The sequence below is a fragment of the Pezoporus occidentalis genome, unplaced genomic scaffold (genome assembly GCF_034315485.1).
Source record: "Pezoporus occidentalis ecotype Australia unplaced genomic scaffold, CSIRO_AGI_Poc_V1 ctg47, whole genome shotgun sequence".
Taxonomy (NCBI): Eukaryota; Metazoa; Chordata; class Aves; order Psittaciformes; family Psittacidae; genus Pezoporus; species Pezoporus occidentalis.
In genome coordinates this window covers 36,181-54,437 of record NW_026915802.1, presented here as the reverse complement: position 1 = coordinate 54,437, position 18,257 = coordinate 36,181, and the positions used below count along the sequence as shown (strand labels likewise).

At 52.1% G+C, this 18,257-nt stretch overlaps 1 protein-coding gene across 3 annotated transcripts; it reads right to left on the bottom strand.

The window, feature by feature from the left end:
• Positions 1-17,542, bottom strand: JDP2 (Jun dimerization protein 2). 3 transcript variants are annotated; one of them, XM_062636080.1, is made up of 4 exons: positions 17,393-17,542; positions 7,696-7,919; positions 1,900-2,004; positions 1-1,037 (listed from the first exon to the last, which is right to left on the bottom strand). In XM_062636080.1, the coding sequence occupies exons 2-4, from the start codon at positions 7,894-7,896 to the stop codon at positions 852-854; spliced, it is 492 nt and encodes a 163-aa protein (XP_062492064.1). In that variant the 5' UTR covers positions 7,897-7,919; positions 17,393-17,542; the 3' UTR covers positions 1-851. The 3 variants fall into 3 exon arrangements, with proteins under 3 accessions (XP_062492064.1, XP_062492063.1, XP_062492061.1); XM_062636079.1 differs by lacking the exon at positions 17,393-17,542 and adding an exon at positions 11,445-12,192; XM_062636077.1 differs by lacking the exon at positions 17,393-17,542 and adding an exon at positions 9,128-11,403.
• Positions 17,543-18,257: the final 715 nt, after the last annotated feature.

Here is an 18,257-nt window from a genome sequence, read left to right as displayed (position 1 = left end):
TACATAAAGGTAACATTTACTGAGAGATACAGAACTGAATATTATGAAGGACATACATGGATGGAGAGGGTAGCGACACCACTGCAGAAGGCAGCTTGGAGCCCCTTCCCAGCATGCTGGGAGAGAAACCAGATGCTACCAGACAAGTAACACAATGGAGATAACTGTGGCATATGCATGTGTAACAAACAGACCATCGTAACATACATTTCTATGGGATCACATCTAGTGATTATATAAATCCATATAGAGATCGCTGTATAAAAACTTTGTAAAAAATACTTTAAAAAAGTGTAAAAATGTGCATTCAAAAGCACGGCCGACATGGACAGCTGGGCTGTAAACATTATACTGAGTGTGCTTGCGGGGGGCGCCTGCGCCACCGAGCCCCGACAGGCCTGCCCACCACATGGGGCTGCATCAAGTGTTTGTGGTTCTTGGGTGCGGGATTCCCTCCGGAGCGTGTGCCAGGAGCAGCAGCAGCCGCTGGGCAGAGAGCTGGTGGGAACCACGCAGCCCTCTCCCCACGGGGCATGTGGTCGTCGCCGGACGTGCTGCGGCATTGTGGGTCCCGAGGGCCGTGAGCAGGCTGAAGGGCCATGATGAGGTATCACAGGGAGGTTGCCCTCACCGGCGCCACTAGCCCTGCTCCTTGGTTCAGCCTCAACAGTACATAGTTGAAGGTTCCTGATCTTCTCTGTCCCCGTATTTGTTTGGTCCATAGTTCCCAAGGAAGCCCACTGGGCACTGGCTGCACCAGGCCTGGGTGCACAGTTCTTCATACAGTACATACATTAGAAACCCTGGAATACCCTGCGCCACTGTCTCCTCCTCCTGGCCCAGTGCCACCTTCACTTCTTCTCTAGCTGCTCCAGCAGTGGGTTGGCTTCGCTCTCAGGCGTCTTGATGCTGTCTGTCCGCACGATGCAGGTGGGACGGTGCCGGTTCAGCATCAGGATCAGCTGCTGCCTCTCCTGTTTCAGCTCTTCTATCTGTGCCTTCAGCTCAGCATTCATGAGCTCCAGACGCTCAGACTCCTAGCAGGACAGAAACACAACCGTATGTGACTTTACTTCAACAGGACAAGACAGAAGAAGAAACAATTCAAGACAGAAGGAGAAACAATTTGTCCAACAAGCCATCTCTGCTCAGTGCTGTCCTTCAGCCCGTGCAGCACAGAAGCAGCCTGAGGACCTGCAAAGGCACAGGTCCTGCAGGCAGTTCATCCCCACTGTCTTGCATTACCAGTGTTACCACAAAAAAACACAGAGCCATCTCCTAGGACAGGTCTTTGCTGCACCACAGCAAAAACCCTGCCTGGGTGCTTTCCATGGTCTGGAAGAGGGTTGGGAAACAAACCCTCGTTTAAGTTTTTACTCCCCATCTGCAAGGATTTGCCCTTGTGAAGTGGGTCCTTGTCCTCCAGTGTGTCATTTGCCCATGTCCTACCACCCCTTGCAGAAAAGCAGTGAGGTGCTGCAAGAGTTTTGCTGCCTTGGGGTCACAGGTGAGATGACATTTGGCCTCTTAACGGGGAAACCTTCAGGAACTTGGGCACGTCAGCCCCTATCCTGTCCCACACTCTCATGGGTGTTCCTCCTAATGCAGGGACACTATCAGCCCTCCTTTAGCCCTCTGAAGGTAGGCCCCAGAGCCCACCTTTAGCCCCATCCATCCCTGGTACCATGGGCACAGACAGGGATGCTTGTAAGCTCTGCCTAGCCACCACATTCACAGCCTTGTGGAAAGGGGGTCACTGGGCTGGTATTTTGGCAGTAAGGGCACAGGAGCAAAAGGGGGTAGTTCAGGAGGGAGTGCTGCCCACAGCTAGGGCACCTTTCTAAGGAAGTGCTCCTGCCAAGGTCCCTGCTGTGCCCTGGCAGAGGTCAGGGCACCCACCCGCTGCAGGAACTCCGTCCTCTCCTTCTTCTTGTTACGACATCGTGCTGCTGCTACTTTGTTTTTCTCCCGGCGCCTTTTCCTCCTCTCCTCTTCCTCATCCAGCTGCAATAAGACAGAGAAGCCCAGGTCAGAGCCGGCATGTGTGGGGCAGGTCGAGGCAGGGATGAGCACTAGCAGCCCCATCAGGCAGGACAAGGAGAGGGTTGGCAGCCATGTGTGCCAGTGGCCGCCAGTGATGGGGACTAATCCTCACCAGCAACCAAGCATGCTGCTGCCATGGCCTTTAACTCCACCAGTGTGGTACCCACAGCTGGCAGGGACATACATCTCTTTGCAGGGCTGCTCCCTCGCTGAGAGATGGGGGAGACAAGGAGAACACAGCCCCAACCCACAAAGACGAGCACAGTTCATCACACAGACATCTACAGGTACAGCTTTGTGAGCACAGTCATTCGAAGCATCACGCACAGAGCCCAGGGTGAGAGGCAGAGAAACCTGCAAGGTCCCCCAGCAGGGCCTGGCTGCTGTTTCCCCCTTCCAGTCCATGGGACTGTCTGCTGCAGCTTCAGCACTGGCTGTCAGGGGGCCACCACAGTGACAGGTCCTGCATCCCCTGTAAAGAGGCAGGACACGGCAGTACCTGTGCTGTTCACCATGACTCAGCTGCTCTGTGATGTCTAATTCAAACCCCAAGCCCTATGGGTTAGAAACCCATAATCAAAGTATTTAGGGATATTTACTACAAAGCCTGAGGAAATGGCCTATGGCATGCTTACATCTGAGAACCCAAACCAGTTTCTTCAAGAAATATCTGAAGTGCTGGAATATCTTGCAAAGTTGGTATCCAGCTTATGCTTTGTAGCATGGCTAAAGAAGTAAAGGTCCCCAGTGTCTTCAAGCTCATTTGACCTGGGACTCTGAAATTTGAGATACTGGACAACTGCCTCATGCCTATCAACAAATACCTGACAGAACAAATCCTTTCAAATGCAGCGGCAGAAACATTTGCTTTATGAGCACTTCTACAGCCTATTTGCACTTTCTCCAAGTGCAGGTCCAGTCAGAAAAGGCATGTCCTTCCCCTAGTACCTTCCCAAGTCAGTGTGGCTGAAGGACACATCTCCCAGACGAGCCTCTTGCAGCACACACCATCTGAACAGCCTTGCTGCTCTAGAGCTGGGCTGAGTCACCTCAAATGAAAGGTCACAGGTTTCCGAGGTCACAAAGCATGGTGGGGGTAGAGGGCCACCAAATTACCCCACATGTAGGTACACTGGTGGTATCTGCAGGAAACAAATGCTATATGTGCCATCATCCACAGCAGACTGTGCACACTGCTAATATCCACAAGAGTCCAAAGCCCACTGATCAAAACATGTCAATGTGATGTGCAAGGTCAGGATAAGACATTGACTCAGCACAGTTAAGGTGAAGGGGTACATGAAGGAAGTTGCATGTCCAATATGCACCATGTATAGAATGCTTTAGAAAAATGATGTCCAGGCTTCCTAGCACTAGTAGCTTTTGCATTTTCTCTACCTTACTTCCCAAACATTATTCCAAAGTTGCTACAAAGTCAGCACAACCCATGCATAGACTTCAATAATGCCTGATTCTCAAGGCAGTGCCATGGGGCATCGCACACCATGCTTGATGGTGCATGGGAAAGCCAGGATGGGAGCTGCACTGATGCCCCCAAGTCCAGCTACAAGTGACCATCTCTCACTGCACCCATGTAACTCAGACATGACAGGCATTAGCACAAGTGACCAGGAAAGCTCTAACTCCATGCTCTGCTGCCTTTTCCTCCTGGCAGGACCAGGATACCCCATAGCAAAGGCATAAGCAGCTCTTAGAAAATTACCATGAAGAGTTTAAGAGGAGGCGGACATCAGGGCAGCCACCATTCCCCTCCACTCATCTACCCCTTGGATAGCTTCTTGGCCTTTTAGTTCAAGGCTTATTAGCAGGGTGCAGAGAGAGGACATGTGCTCAGAACTCCAAAGCTCAATACACGCAGCCCAAACTTTCCTGCAAAGTACCGCTGGGGTTGTAAAACAGGAACTGGAAGAGCCAACAGCAACTGCCCAGGCCCCACAGTATCCCTGAGAACACTTCCATGCCCAGTTGCTCCATTCAGTAAGAATCAAAGTGACCTTTCGCTGCCCCTTCAGCTTCCCCTCCACCCCACAGAGGGCCCAGCAAAGGGCCATGTCCTTTAGACTGGGTACAGATGCTCAAGGAGGGTAGCTCAGCACAGACAGTGGCAGCTTGAGCTCTTGGCTCTGTTTCTGACCATAGCTCCTATAACTTCAAGCAGTTTTCCCCCTCTTTGCTTCTGTTTGATTTCAGTTCAAAAACATTAGATGACCCTGGTGCTGGGGGTTAGGACTCTACTGTATGTGAGACAGTGATGGTGTATCACCCCACAGCATGTTTCAGTAGCTGATCTCCAGGGGAGCCCTGCAGGTCTGGGGTTGACCCAGACTTGCTTCAGTCAGCAGCACCAGGAACCAAGTTGATCACCAGCCTGAGGAGCCCGGCAGCACTTGTCAACAGCTGCCCCAAGAGAAAGGCAACCTGCGCAATGGGGATGCCCATCACCCTGCGAGGTGGGTTTTGTGTGCAGTCCCAGGGACAAACACCTCAGTGCCAGAAGGTGCTGGTCCCCCCAGTACAGCAGAGGAAGCTGCCCGTGCCCCAGCTTGCAGGCGCTGCACAGAGCATGACATGCTGGTACCCAGAGTCCATTGGCTCTGGCTAGAGGAAAGCAGCCGCAGGCTGCATTGCAAAATCATGCGTGGGCAGCTTCTTGGCTGCTCATGGGATAAGCAGCTACTGCTTCAGCTCCCAAAGGCTTTCACTGCAAAGCCTGTGCCAGAGGCAGCTCCATTTGCTGTTCTCAGCTCCACAAGATATGCAGGGGAGGAACTGCCTGCAAGGACAGTGGCTACGTGGGGGCTGTCAGTGGACTTTCCCCTATCTTCACCCCACATGCCCTGTCCCTGCTGCATAGAGGCCAATGAGACTACATCCCATGAATCTTGAGATTCAGAGCAGCCCTGCGGAGAAGGACTTGGGGGTGCTGGTTGATGAGAAAATGAACATGGGCCGGCAGTGTGCGCCTGCTGCCCAGAAAGGCAACCGTATCCTGGGCTGCATCAAAAGGAGCGTGAACAGCAGCTTGAAGGAGGTGATCCTGCCCCTCTGCTCTGCTCTTGTGAGACCTCAACTGGAGTATTGTGTGCAGTTCTGGTGTCCTCAACATAAAAAGGACATGGAACTGTTGGAAAAGTCCAGAGAAGGGCCACGAGGATGATCAGGGGACTGAAGCACCTCCCTTATGAAGACAGGCTGAGGAAGTTGGGGCTGTTCAGCCTGGAGAAGGCTGCATGGAGACCTCATAGCAGCCTTCCAGTATCTGAAGGGGGCCTATAGGGATGCTGGGGAGGGACTCTTCATTAAAGACTGTAGTGACAGGACAAGGGGTAATGGGTTAAAACTTAAACAGGGGAAGTTTAGATTGGATATAAGGAGGAATTCTTTCCTGTTAGGGTGGTGAGGCACTGGAATGGGTTGCCCAGGGAGGTTGTGAATGCTCCATCCCTGGCAGTGCTCAAGACCAGGTTGGACGAGGCCTTGGGTGATATGATGTAGCGTAAGGTGTCCCTGCCCACAGCAGGGGGGTTGGAACTTGATCTTAAGGTCCTTTCCAACCCTAACTATTCTATGATTCTATGCCTACAGAACAAAAGCAGCTGTTATAGGGCCAGCTCAGAGGTGCCTGAGACACCCAAGAAAGGAGCTGTGACTGGGAAAACAGCACAATTACATACTTCCTCTTTCTTCCCCAAGCCATGAAGCAAGATGGGCATTGAACCGCATTTGCTGTAGGATACCCAGGCTGAGAGCTTGGGACAGCATTTGGCTTCAGTTGCCGACCCATGAGTGCTTTGCCATAGAGAGACCAAAGCCACTAGCATACCCCAGGCCCTTCCGATGCCTTCCCACAGCATCTTTGCCTCAGCTCTTGACATTGCAGAACTGCTCAATCCTTCTCCAGGTGATCTCCATGGGAAGCTGCACAAGCTGATTGGACACCCCCTTGGGCACAAAGCACCTATGCAAGGCTAGCAGATGGACTCCAGCTTACTAGCTCTCCCTGGAGGTGTCCACTGCAAGGGGCTGGAGGTAAGGAACAGGCACCCTCCCCACAGGTGGGCCTGGGTGCTGCTGAGCTTTTGCCATAAATGTTAGGTCAAATCACGTGTCAGCACCATTTAGAGATCAGGCTGCTCCCTGGACCTGATGTTTTACCCCCTTCAGCTCACAGCTCATCACAGTTTTTCACATCATCTATCACTGCCTCACAGACTTCTCTAGAGGATGCACATCGCCGCATCCTCACATGGCATCACCTGAGGTATCCACAGCAGCAAATGCACTGTTCAGAAGAGTTGTTTATCAGACCTTACAGCAGCCACTACCCTCACCACCACGGGGTCTCTGAACTGATGGGTTCCCAGCTCTGCCTGCAAGCAGTACAAGGTGCAAACATTCACCACCAGTACAGCAAGGGTCAAGGAGTCAAGGACTGGACAACCAACACATGAGACAACCACACAAGGATAATGCTGTGCAAGTGTCTCCCAAGTCCCTGCAGCCTGATTCTGACATGCCAGCCTGTGGTACCAAGCAGAAGCTGCCACCTGCCCCATCCCAGGAGGAAAGCAGCAGGGCAGGGTTACTGCTGCTGCTCAACAGCACTCACACACACACCTTGTCCTCACAGAAAAGGCAACGCCAACACCAGCAGCACCAAGGGCTTGAGGTGGGATGAAAGCATCATGCAAATGATGCTTTCATCAAATGATGAGACCTCACTTGGAGTATGGTGTACAGTTCTGGTGTCCTCAACATAAAAAGGACATGGAACTGTTGGAACAAGTCCAGAGGAGGGCCACGAGGATGATCAGGGGACTGGAGCACCTCCCATATAAAGACAGGCTGAGGAAGTTGGGGCTGTTCAGCCTGGAGAAGAGAAGGCTGCATGGAGACCTCATAGCAGCCTTCCAGTATCTGAAGGGGGCCTACAGGGATGATGGGGAGGGACTCTTCTTTAGGGACTGTAGTGATAGGACAAGGGGTAACGGGTTAAAACTTAAACAGGGGAAGTTTAGATTGGATATAAGGAAGAAATTCTTTACTGTTAGGGTGGTGAGGCACTGGAATGGGTTGCCCAGAGAAGTTGTGAATGCTCCATCCCTGGTGGTGCTCAAGTCCTGGTTGGACAGAGCCTTGGGTGACATGGTTTAGTGTGAGGTGTCCCTGCCCATGGCAGGGGGGTTGGAAGTAGATGATCTTAAGATCCGTTCCAACCCTGTTATATCATTCTATGATTCTAAATCTTCTGACAGGCTGCATGGCTTCTCCTTTGGGTGTGCGCCCCAACTTAGGACCATGCCAGCTGCACCAGGCTCCACAAGCAGGCTTTTTGTTCAGCTGGTTGCCAATAGCTGCATGGGACCAGACAGGTCTGGGACACTGAGACCACCACTCCCAGCCCATGCAGCAGGGACACAGATTCAGGCACAGGGAAGAGGCAGTTCATGGAGCAGCGATCAACACATGTGCACATCACCAAACAGGCAGCACGACATGCTTATAAAACACATTGCTGGCCACCCTGGCAGGAAAGCACCCTGTGCTTGGGGCACAGGCAGGAGAGAAAGCCAGGCAGGTGAAGGCAATGGCCCCTCAGGGTCATCTGCAGCCAGCAGCCCCAAGACTTACCTCACTTTTCACAGGCTGGGGTCTCTTTCCAAGCTTCACCTCCAGGAAGTGGAGTGGTGAGATCATGGCCCCGATGTTGCGGATGTCAGCGCACTTCAGCTCCTCAGCAGTCAGGGCTGTGCCAGGCAGTCCTGTCAAGGGGCCGAGCCCAGGCAGCGCACCAGCCGTCAGGGACGGGTCAGGGATCTGCCCTGGCATCATAGCAGGGGAAACAGCTCTGTAGGCTGGAGGGAGAGTGAGACATGGCCTGTTACAACCCAGCTACAGGACCTCACAATGCATAGCAAATCAAATTTATTCTGCAGTCCCATCACCCAAAAAACCCAGCCACCCCTTCCTAGTGATAGCAAAGGCAAGGACTAAGCAAAACCCGTGTGACAGAAACCAAACTACATGAATCCTGCTAGGAAGGATACACTACTGGTGCATACATCAGGAAGGGAAAAGATCTGAGTGGCAAAGCACCAGAAGCAGGAGCTGGCTACAGCAGTGGTCCCATGGGCTGTTTTTTGTACACCTTTCTCTGGAGTGCAGAAGACCAAGGTTTGCTCTTGAGTTCCACTTAATGCGTAGGTTATCAGGACAGGAAGAAAATGGCACAAAGAGGACCATAATATGCCTTAGGCTGGGTTTCTTCTGGACAGGCTCAGACCACTGGTCAGGGCTGGGACAGAGCACACAGGTACCAGGGATAAAACCGCAAGAGGGAAACCTGCCACAGAACAAACATCTCCCAGCACAGACATGAGAAAGCAAAGACTGAAGGGGAGGAGAAACGGAGCAAGGTGCAAAAGACTCCTTCTATCAGGAAAGAAAAAAAATGCAGTGCCAGCAAGAATAGGATCAGGACAAACCTTGGCAAAGTCACTCATAGGCAGAAGAAAGGGAGTGACCAGAAACGTGAAAAACAAGTGGTTAAGAGATAAAGAAATAAAATTTTAGCTAAAATGGGAAGCCTATAAAGCTGGAACTGTTTTACCAGCAAAAAAAACAAAGGGAGCAGGTGGGTGGTTGCTACAGCCCAAGTACATCCCTACCTGTCTAAATGGCCTGGGACACTCACAAGTGACCCAGTTACTTCCATTTACACAATAATCATTTTTCCCCCTACTCAACTCAATCTGTCCCAGTGCTTGTGCACTGCTCTCCTTGTTCTGCCCAGACAGGCCAGTCCCAGCACCTTCCAGGAGCCTCCAGGCATTCACCCCATCCTGCCCCTGTGCCAGGAGGCACCCAGTCAGCAGACAGGGACCAGTGATGTCTGGAGTGAGAAACAGGCCAGTGAAGGGGATCCAAGATCTCACTGAGCGGCTTCTTATGGAAGAGGGGTCCACAAAGGACCATCAGTCACACTAGTCTGCACAAACACCTGGAAGCTCTGAGAGCACAGACTGCCAGAGTGAGGATGTGCATTAAGCAGGGGATAACATACCCTTGCCCTCCTCTTTCCAAACCATCCACTCTCAGCTGCTGAGAGACCAGGTAACAGGCAATGCAGACATTTGGTCCAGGCAGGGGAGCTGTGCTAAGCTGAGGCACACACACACATTGTCAAGCCAACTGCCACAGTTGCTCAGCACTTCCCATCCTGGGGTGACAAGTTGATGTCAGTATCAGGCTGAAAACTTGAGTAAAGCTGCATGCAAGATAGGACTGCTGGGTCACAGAGTTACAGAACAGTTGAGGTGGGGAGGGACCTGGTCCAACCCTCCTGCCCAAGCAGGGTCAGTGGGAGGAGGTCAAACAGGGTTAATCACGGTAAGAAGGGAAGTTAAGGATTTCTTGGTGTTGGCACATCTCTACCCAGGAGATCATTTGGTATGTTTGCTAATGCTAAGGAAGAGCAGATGAGCTGCAGAAGGGAAGGAAAGCCAATCACACAGGTTAGTCAAGCGTAGAAAGGCTTATGCAAGCCCCACAGCGTCCAGCATAGGTGCTGTGCAAGCCCTACTGGCATGACAGACGAGAGGATTTGCATCAAAGAGCACCTACAGGCTGCAATGTGCTGTGAGCTGTCATATGCTCTAATCTGCCACTGAAGAGGTCCAGGTGTCAGTACAAGATGTCCATCCCCAACTTGAGCAGCTTGGGCTTAAGTCCCCCTTCTGCAAATACCATGTATGAGCTGCTACGGCACACACTGATTTGGGGCCCTGGCCCACCCTTTCACAGGCTTTGGGCTGGGAACTGACTGACTTGAGCCCTGCTCTGGATGCCTAAATCCATTCCGGACTTGGGGACCTGGTTTTCATTTGTTGTCTTCTATCCCAACATGCAGCTGACAGCACTCGGGCCCTGGGCTGGACAGTCCAAGCCCTCAGCTAGACAAAGTTCAAGTCACTCCAATTTGTGAAACAATGAAGGAGGAGAAATCTGTTCTCCATATCGTGGGACTGCCTGCATCCCTGAGCCTGGGGCAGTTTCCCATGGACAACTGGCTACAGAGTTGAGAAAACATTATGTTTTCTCTGGTCCACCTTTCCCCTCCGCCTCTTTTATCTGGTAGCTTACTATGCCCTGAAATAGCATCCATACCAGCGTGACATTAGGTGCAGGTCAGAGTGAAGGAGCTGGCCCAGTACCTAACATGCTCTAAAAATTAATCCTGGATGTAGGGACTGCACTGCCAAAGCCCACATCACACCTGCATCAGTGTAAACTCAATCTAAAGCTGTTCAAACCACAGCACCGGGAGTCACCTGGAAGAACATGAACCCAAACATTAAGATGAGCTGAGAAGTATATGGGAAGGGGGCCAGTGACTTCTGCAAGATGTATCTTGCTTAGGGGGTCAGGAAGCTCTGGAGCACTTAAGGACTGCCAAGAGTCAAGCTGAGATAGACCTCAGAGAGGAACATAAAACCATTCCCAGCAGGACTATAACCATGGGGAAAAGAATAGAAAGAGGAGATGCTGTCCCTCTCTGCAGAGCAGGGGTGCAGTGATAGATCATCCCACCCAGCCTGCAGTGCCCCTCAGCCCCAGGCACTGTCACTCTCTGCTAGTCAGAGCCTCTTTTTGCCTCTCCCTCCTGTAAGAGAGGCTTTCCTGTCATCCAAAGTCCCAGGTACTTTCACCTTCTTTTCTGGTTAATGCTAGAGGTAAAAAGTTGTACTTTGATCATGTAAAAAGCCAGTGCATGTAATTCTATTTAATACTTCAGTCTTTTTCCTGAGGCCACTACCCTGAAAGACATTGACATGCCTGCCTATAGCTCTAGCATATTTCTACCACATTTGCATGGTAGAAGAGAAATAACACTGAAGTTCAAGATGTGAGTTCGACCCTTAAGTTTCTGTTTTTCAACAGCCACATCTTGCTGGATGGGGTGAATAAGGCTGGTGCCTTGCCAAGTCCTAATTCCTTTCTGGATATTCCAGTGCGGTGTTTGTTATTTCTAAGGCACATGAACCAACTCAACTCTGTATTCCTTCACTTTCTAACAGTGCTTTAGCTGGGATTCTTACTAGATTTTTTCTTTTCAGAACTGGTTATTAACGCAGTCTTTTATTCCACATTGCCAGGCAGCCTTTCAACATCTCCTTACATGAGCTAAGAAAAGTATCTTCAGTAAAACCTAGCTTGTGGTGTCCTGCAGCTGAACCACACAATTCCTGCCTTGTATCAGCTATGCTTTTTTCACATAATGAAGCTAACAGCAAAGCAAAGCAGCAAGGAGAAAGAGAATGTGCAGCCATATATATGACACTGGGATCTGTGTGACACCATCTGCTTGAGTTTACATTCACCGTAGCTGTGCCTTCTGCACTGATGCTATTCATCATTTCGTGCCATGACATCAAGATGCTCCAGAGCGAATTAGAAGACAGAGAAGGCTTTCTTAAAACTTCAGCTCAGTAATGAGCAGCTTGTGTCATTCAGTGCTCTCTTCAGCAACTATCCTTGCAGCAAAGGTCTGGTCAGCACGTGATTTCATGGGTCAAAATTCAGTTTGTATTTCTTCAGCTTTGCCTCTACACTCCCCTTGTTCTGGTTAACATGCTGTAACACAAGACTTGACCTCTTGCCAATATGTCTGTAAACTCCCTAATTATTACAGTCACTTTTGCATCCTTGCTTTGTTCTTGTTGTGGTATTGGTCAGCTCAGTTATTTTATCAACTGTCTCATCCACACAAAGCTGACAACAGTTCAGCTTTCTCTGCTCACCTTTGCTTTGCTGCATCTTTCCCAGCAGCAGCATTTCGGTGCTTTGTCCCCCACTTACATCCTTATGGTCAACAGTCTGCTACGCTGGTTGATTTAATATTTCTTAAAGGCAGCGCCCATTACTCAGCTTTTCTCCTATTGCCAGGGTCTGTTATCTTCTGGAGCCAACAACAAACTGAGAAGCAGCTTTACCAAGTTGTTACTGTCCCATACACTTGCTCAGCTTCCTCAGTGACACTGTCCCTGTGTATCACAGAATCCTCCTATTCTTTCTCCTGCAGTTCTAATCTTCATCTGCCAGAGTTTTGGGGTGGTTTGGTTTGGTTTCCCTCCCCTCACTGATTTTGCTGCTGCTTTTTCTGCGGACTCTTTTTTTTGGGTGGGGGGAGGGGGAGTGAGTGGGGTTGAGAGGAGGGGTGTTTGGGTTTTTTTTTGGTTGTTTTTTTTTTGTTTTAAGGAGCTGATGTTTGCATAGCAGTTATGGCATAAAGCTAACATGCGTAGGCATAATCCACGCAATCCTGTGTCCCTGGGGGCTTGTACTCCAGTTGCTAACCTATATTCACACCCCTCCTGACTCCTCTTCAGTGCTATTCTTACCCACAGACTAAAACAGGCACAGGAATGCCTACTCGTGTTGAAATTTTACGTTCATTTCCCTGTGCAGAAACTGCCTTAGTTTGTATCCACTGTTCCCCCTTGACCATTCTATTCATCCTCACTTATCCAGAGGTGCTGTTTGCTTCTTTATAAATCCAATGCAGATGCTCCTGCTGCACTGACAGCAGAGAGGACCACAATATCCCAAAGCAGGCTCCAACAGTCACATTTCAATTTAAATTGCCATTACTGCCTTATCTCTGTTGTCAGCTTCCTTGGCAAGAATCAGGGCTGTTTGCAACCTTATTTTCAGTCTTGCTGTCTATAAATCACAGTTTCTTCCAACAGAAGCTATTTTACATGGTCTGACATCTGCAATGGTTGATCCAAGTGCTCTTCCAATGCTCAGAGAGCTAGTCTAGCACCTAATATTGCCAGCTAGCAGATTCTGACACTCTGTAAATACCACCATGTTTCTATCTTGCCCGCGTTAAGCTCTGCACTAACATGGTCCTACCAGCCCTTCTCTGTGCTTGCCTGTTGTGCTGTCACTCAAGGCTCAACTGGGGTGCCTGCCATTACTTGTCAGCTGCCATGCATCAGAGCACTGCCAAAATCTGCGAGCCACCATACAAACTATCTTTGATCTCTTCATTAGCATGTTAGCACTTAACATACTGTTGCCATTTGTATGTACTGTCTTGGAGCACCTAAGTCACAGCAACTGGCCTTTCATCTGCTCCCGGCCAACACACAGTAACTCTGCTGTGGAGATCAGAAGTAGTGCTACTTGAAAAGCAACTTACAGTTCCTTAGATTTTACTGAGGCTTTATTGTAAGTTTTTATTTTTTTAGCTGCTGGCTATCAAGTTTGCTCAGCCTGTATGTCATACATTGCACCTTTCTAGTTCCTTCTGTTGGCAGAAGGATGATTTGCATGAAAACCCTTTCCTGACATGCCCAACTTCTCATGTCCGAAGAATGTAACTTCCCTAACAAAGACAGGGCAGTTGGCTATCACTTCTTCTCTGAAGCACAGAGCCACTGCTTTTTTTTCCATCTGGACTCTTCTGGCTGGGGAGGCTACAGGGTGCTGGGGGTCACTGGAGCCTACAGACCTTCTTCAACTTCAAGCTTCAGCCCCCAGTGAATGCCAAGTTAAGCACAATGAAGTTGAAGGCAGAAAGCCACTACCCCATATTCTCAGTGCCACAAGTATCTAGCCGTGCAATTACAGGTTTTTGCTGTTGTCTAAAATGCAATACTCTTCCATTCCCACACAACTGCTGTCTGGTCTAGATGCATCTGACGCATACAGTTTTGTTATAACTTACAGCAGGTAGCCCTGTCTCCTGTTTGGCTGCTTCTGGTCTGCATTGTCAAAAGCAGTGACTTGCAGTGACTTGCAGTGCCAACACCAAAGACCACACTGATCAGTATCAAAGTTACTTGCCAACCACCAGAGCACAGCTGCAGCCAAGCCCTTTGGTTGTAAGCAGTCTTTTCAGATATCCATGCAGTAGTGCTGGCAAACATGGACTTTAACAACTGCCACTGTACATTCATTCATTCACCTGCTGAAGCTGTGATGCCAAGGAACCCATCACCTGTAGTGTACTGAAAAGCTGCAGTGACACCCCCTGGGATAAAACTGTGCATGCCCTCTCTTTACCAGGGACTTAACTTTAGTGTTTTATGGCATCAGAGAGATTCCCCTCTATTTAAAGACCAGTTTAAGGCACAGTCACGGCATGGCTTACCAAGTGCAGTGAGCTGCAGCATGTCATCTCAGTATGCTAGACACCATCGTACCTCACCACCTCCACACTCCATTTCCATCCCAAGAGGGAAAGACAGCTCCTGCAATCAGTCCCAGGGTGTGCAAGGCCAAAGAAGCATCTGCGCCCTTCCCAGACACCCCCAGCTGCTGCCCTTTGTCCCACAGGCAACCCCACATGGTGGGAGAAGAGCTGCAAGGTTTGTGAACACCAGACATGTAATGTCCCATCCCAAACTCCCAAGCTCCAGTGAGTGGGCTTCAGGACCAAATGCTAAAGAGAGGAAGGAGCTGTGAAGGACAGTTCCTTATGAAATGGAAGTCTAAACCGATTTCATGAGTGGGAGCAGTCTGGCTCAGTCCTGTACATCTAGTTTCACGCAGATGGCAGGAGGAATGTGCAAGTCATTTACAGACAGAAGGCTATGAAAAGCTTTCTGAAAACAGGAACACAGAGCATCTTGCTGCCTCCCTCCTCTTATCCATCAGGGAGGCACAAAGCTCCCTACACTGTACCCACAGGGCAGACAGCCTCTCCTCAGCAGAAGTGCAGTTCTGCAGCCCCCCATAGCTGATTCCTACCATCAGGCCCCATACCTGCCCGTCTGATGCTTTGACTCCTTATCCCCATTACAAGGAAAGGTAATACTGGTCCTCCAGTCCTCAGCTTTAGAAGTAATGCCCCTCTTCCCATTAGCAAAGCAGTCACCTCACAGACCTCCTTTTCCCCTGAATGTTTTCCTCCATACCTAGTGCAAAGCTCTAGATCAGCATTACACTGCCCCCACCACTGCAATGCAGCGACTGACTTGTAAGCAACCTGTGACAGCAGGGTTTTGTGCAGCACCCAGCATGGCAAGGCTCCTCTACTGCAACAGTTAATTGCAATAGCTGCAAAATATTGCAATTAATTATCACAGTATTGTTATTAGAGACTGCAATTAATTACTTGTAGCAAACATTTAATAATGCTGCACCACACACCGGACGGCGGTACAGAGCAGGAAGGTAAAACCTTCTGTTTCTACCTGAAGCAGCTCAAAAGGGATTTGAGGATGAAGGACTATCCTGATCTTGAGCTAGGCTGCAGCTCAGACACTGAGGTTAGTGATGGAGTTGTTGAAATCCCTCAGGACCTTCCATGACCACACATGGTCATGGCTGGAATCTTCTTCAAGAAGATGTGAGAGCACAGAGCTCTGCCCTCAGGGGCCAAGGATGGCCTCAGAGATGAGAGTCTCCCCCTTACAAACACCTCAAAATCATGCCCCAGATGCCAGGGTCATCCGCAAAGACCATACAAAGACCAGCTCTGGCTAGTCTGCAACAGCCCTGCTCAGCTGAGAGGCTCAGATGGACCTTCAGCTCCCTGGCAGCATGTTAAAATAGCAGTGGTTGGACTGATACTCTGAACAGTCCAATCAATCAAGAAATCCATGCGAACAGCCATAGACAAATGTCACCAGGTTTGCTGTGCCCTCTGCTTGCAGCAGGACACATGAATGTCACTGCAGGACACATGCAGGCTGGCAAGGGGTCCATGCCACACACCATGGCTCTGTCTCCCTCGCTCTTGGAGCCAGCTCCACCAGAAACAGCCCACTGCGGTGAAAAGAGCCTCTCAACAGCTTCACACGCAAGGCACTGCATGCTGTCAAGTATCTGGCCCAGGCAATGCAGCTGAAGCAGCAAACATGAGCATGGGAAAGGAGTCCATAGAGCTCACACTGTGCTGCCCATGCTTCCTTCAGGAGCTTAGTTGGACACACTGCCCAGACAGAGAAGACAGGAGCAGGCAAGAGGTGTGAGGAAGCATCTACTCTTCCTTGACAAGGACTGCAGCACAGAAACCTCTGCATCCTGTAAGGAGGGAAACGCTCAACGCTCAGCCATGAAGAGGAAGGAGAAGCATCCATTGATACCTCAGAGAGGAGACAGCAACCTGCATGTTAACCCTCAGCAGGTCTTGTTAATCCCCCAGACCCCAGGAGCCTGGGACAAGCAATTGCCACTTAACACAGGGATGGTTTGGATGGTGCTCCCACTCCCACACGCTCATCCCCCACACGGGCAGGTTTTTGCTGGATTAAATGAGAAGGAGTACTAAGAATCTGAACTCCAGTGACTGGCATTCCCAGATGTCCCCATACAAGAACTCACCAGCGAATTCCCAGTGTAGACACTGAAAACTGCCTGCAAGTTTTCTCTAAACTAGCTAAAAAGTCCTGGTGTAAGCTGCAGAAGCATTTGTTCTGCTGAGCTCTTGGAGTCCAAACACACGCATACACGCACACACACACAGTTTGGCAGTGGTTGTGTTCCAGGGCTGGTAATGCAAGCCATGAAGCAGGCTGCCAAGACAAGCAAGAGAACGAGCCAGGCCCCGTTTCATTGGCCACCATACGCTGCATATGGCCCTGGAACCAGCCAGCACTGTGTTCTCACCCTCCTTGAAGGCATAGGAGACCCTGTGTTTTCAAATACACCTCCACAGGGCCTTCATTAAAGGAAAATGGAAACATAATGTGGCTCTTGCTCTTCTGGTATTTCTCCCTTTCCCCCAATTTGCTCTCAAACCTATTTCCCTCCCATGGAAAAAGAAAAGTGCCTCCTGGAGCAGACCTTGCAAAAGAATGCAACTTCCATTCAACTCCATGCCTGACTGCTAAAGCGGACTTGGGACCGAGCGCCTCTCCTTCCCGGGGCCCCGCAGGTAGGAGGGAGGCCAGCAACGCCGCCCTCCACGCACCACGGCACGACTCAGGGGGGAGGCAGCCCAGGCCCCCCACCTGCGCCCCACACGACAGGTGAAGCGGGGACAAGGAGGGCACCTGGCGAGGCCGCTGCCGCCGCCCCTGCGGCAGGCCCAAGCGGGACAGCTGCCCGGCACCCCCCCGGGGGCAGTTCCGACCCAGCGCGTAGGTGTCTGTGGGGACAGCCGCGCCGCTCCGGGCCGCCTGTGCGGCTCTGGCCGCTGCCGCGGAGCGCCCGCCCGCGGGTAGCCGGATCCCGTGGCCGCCCGGAGGGCAGCACCCTGCCCGCCGCCGCGGAGTGCCGGGCTGCTCCTCCGGGCAACCCCAGCCGCCTCTCCCGCCCCTGCCGCAGTCCCGGCCCGCCCGGCGCTCTCCCCTTCTGCCGCGCCCGCACCCACCGTACAGAGGGACCGGGCTGCCGGGGTGCCCGCGGGGCCCGGCCGCACGCAGGGGCAGGGCGCGGGCTTGAGGCTCAGCCCCACTGCCTCCGCCGCCCGGCTGCGCGGCGCTGCCCCGACCCCCGGGCCCCGCCGGGTGCCGATGTCGATGTCGGTGCCGGCTGCCGCCGGGGCGCCTCGGGCCGCCGCCGCCGCCCCCCGCCGCCCCGGTGCGCGCCTCCCGCGGGCTGTGGCAGGCGGCGGGGTGGGTTGCATCAGCCCCGGTTATATAGCGGCCCCTGGGCTGCGGGGAGGGGTCGGGAATGCGGAACCGGCCGGGCTGCCAGCGCCACACGTCAGGGAGGGCGGGGGAGCGGGGCCGCGGGGCGGGGAGCGCCGCACAAGGGTGGGACCAGCCGGGGGACCGGCACCCCGGCATCCCTCACCCCGCAGCCCAGCATCCCGCAGCCCTCACTTCGGGACTCCACACCCGCCACTCCTTGGTACCCCTGTGCCCTCGAGCACCCCACGGCACTCCCGGTGCCCTCTGGCCCCTCTGCACCACGGCGCTCCGGCAACTCGCACCCCCTGACCGCGTGTGCTCCACCTCGCTGTCAGCCTTCCAGCCCCGCAACCCGTCCCGGTGCCGCCGCAGTCACGCCCGGCCCAGTCCGCAGGGACAGGCTCTGTGCGGAGGCTCTGCTTCTCAGTCCTGTGCCTGGGAACAAGAAGGCCAGGGTCCAGAGAGAGTGGCCGTGCTCCCCAGCACTAACCCTGCCTCCCCAGGGCAGCAAAAACACGGGGGCAGGGAGGCCTGCAGGGCAACTCCGAAGTCCCGTGTGAAGCGAGCTCCTTCCCATCTCATCATACCCCAGCCCGGCTGGCT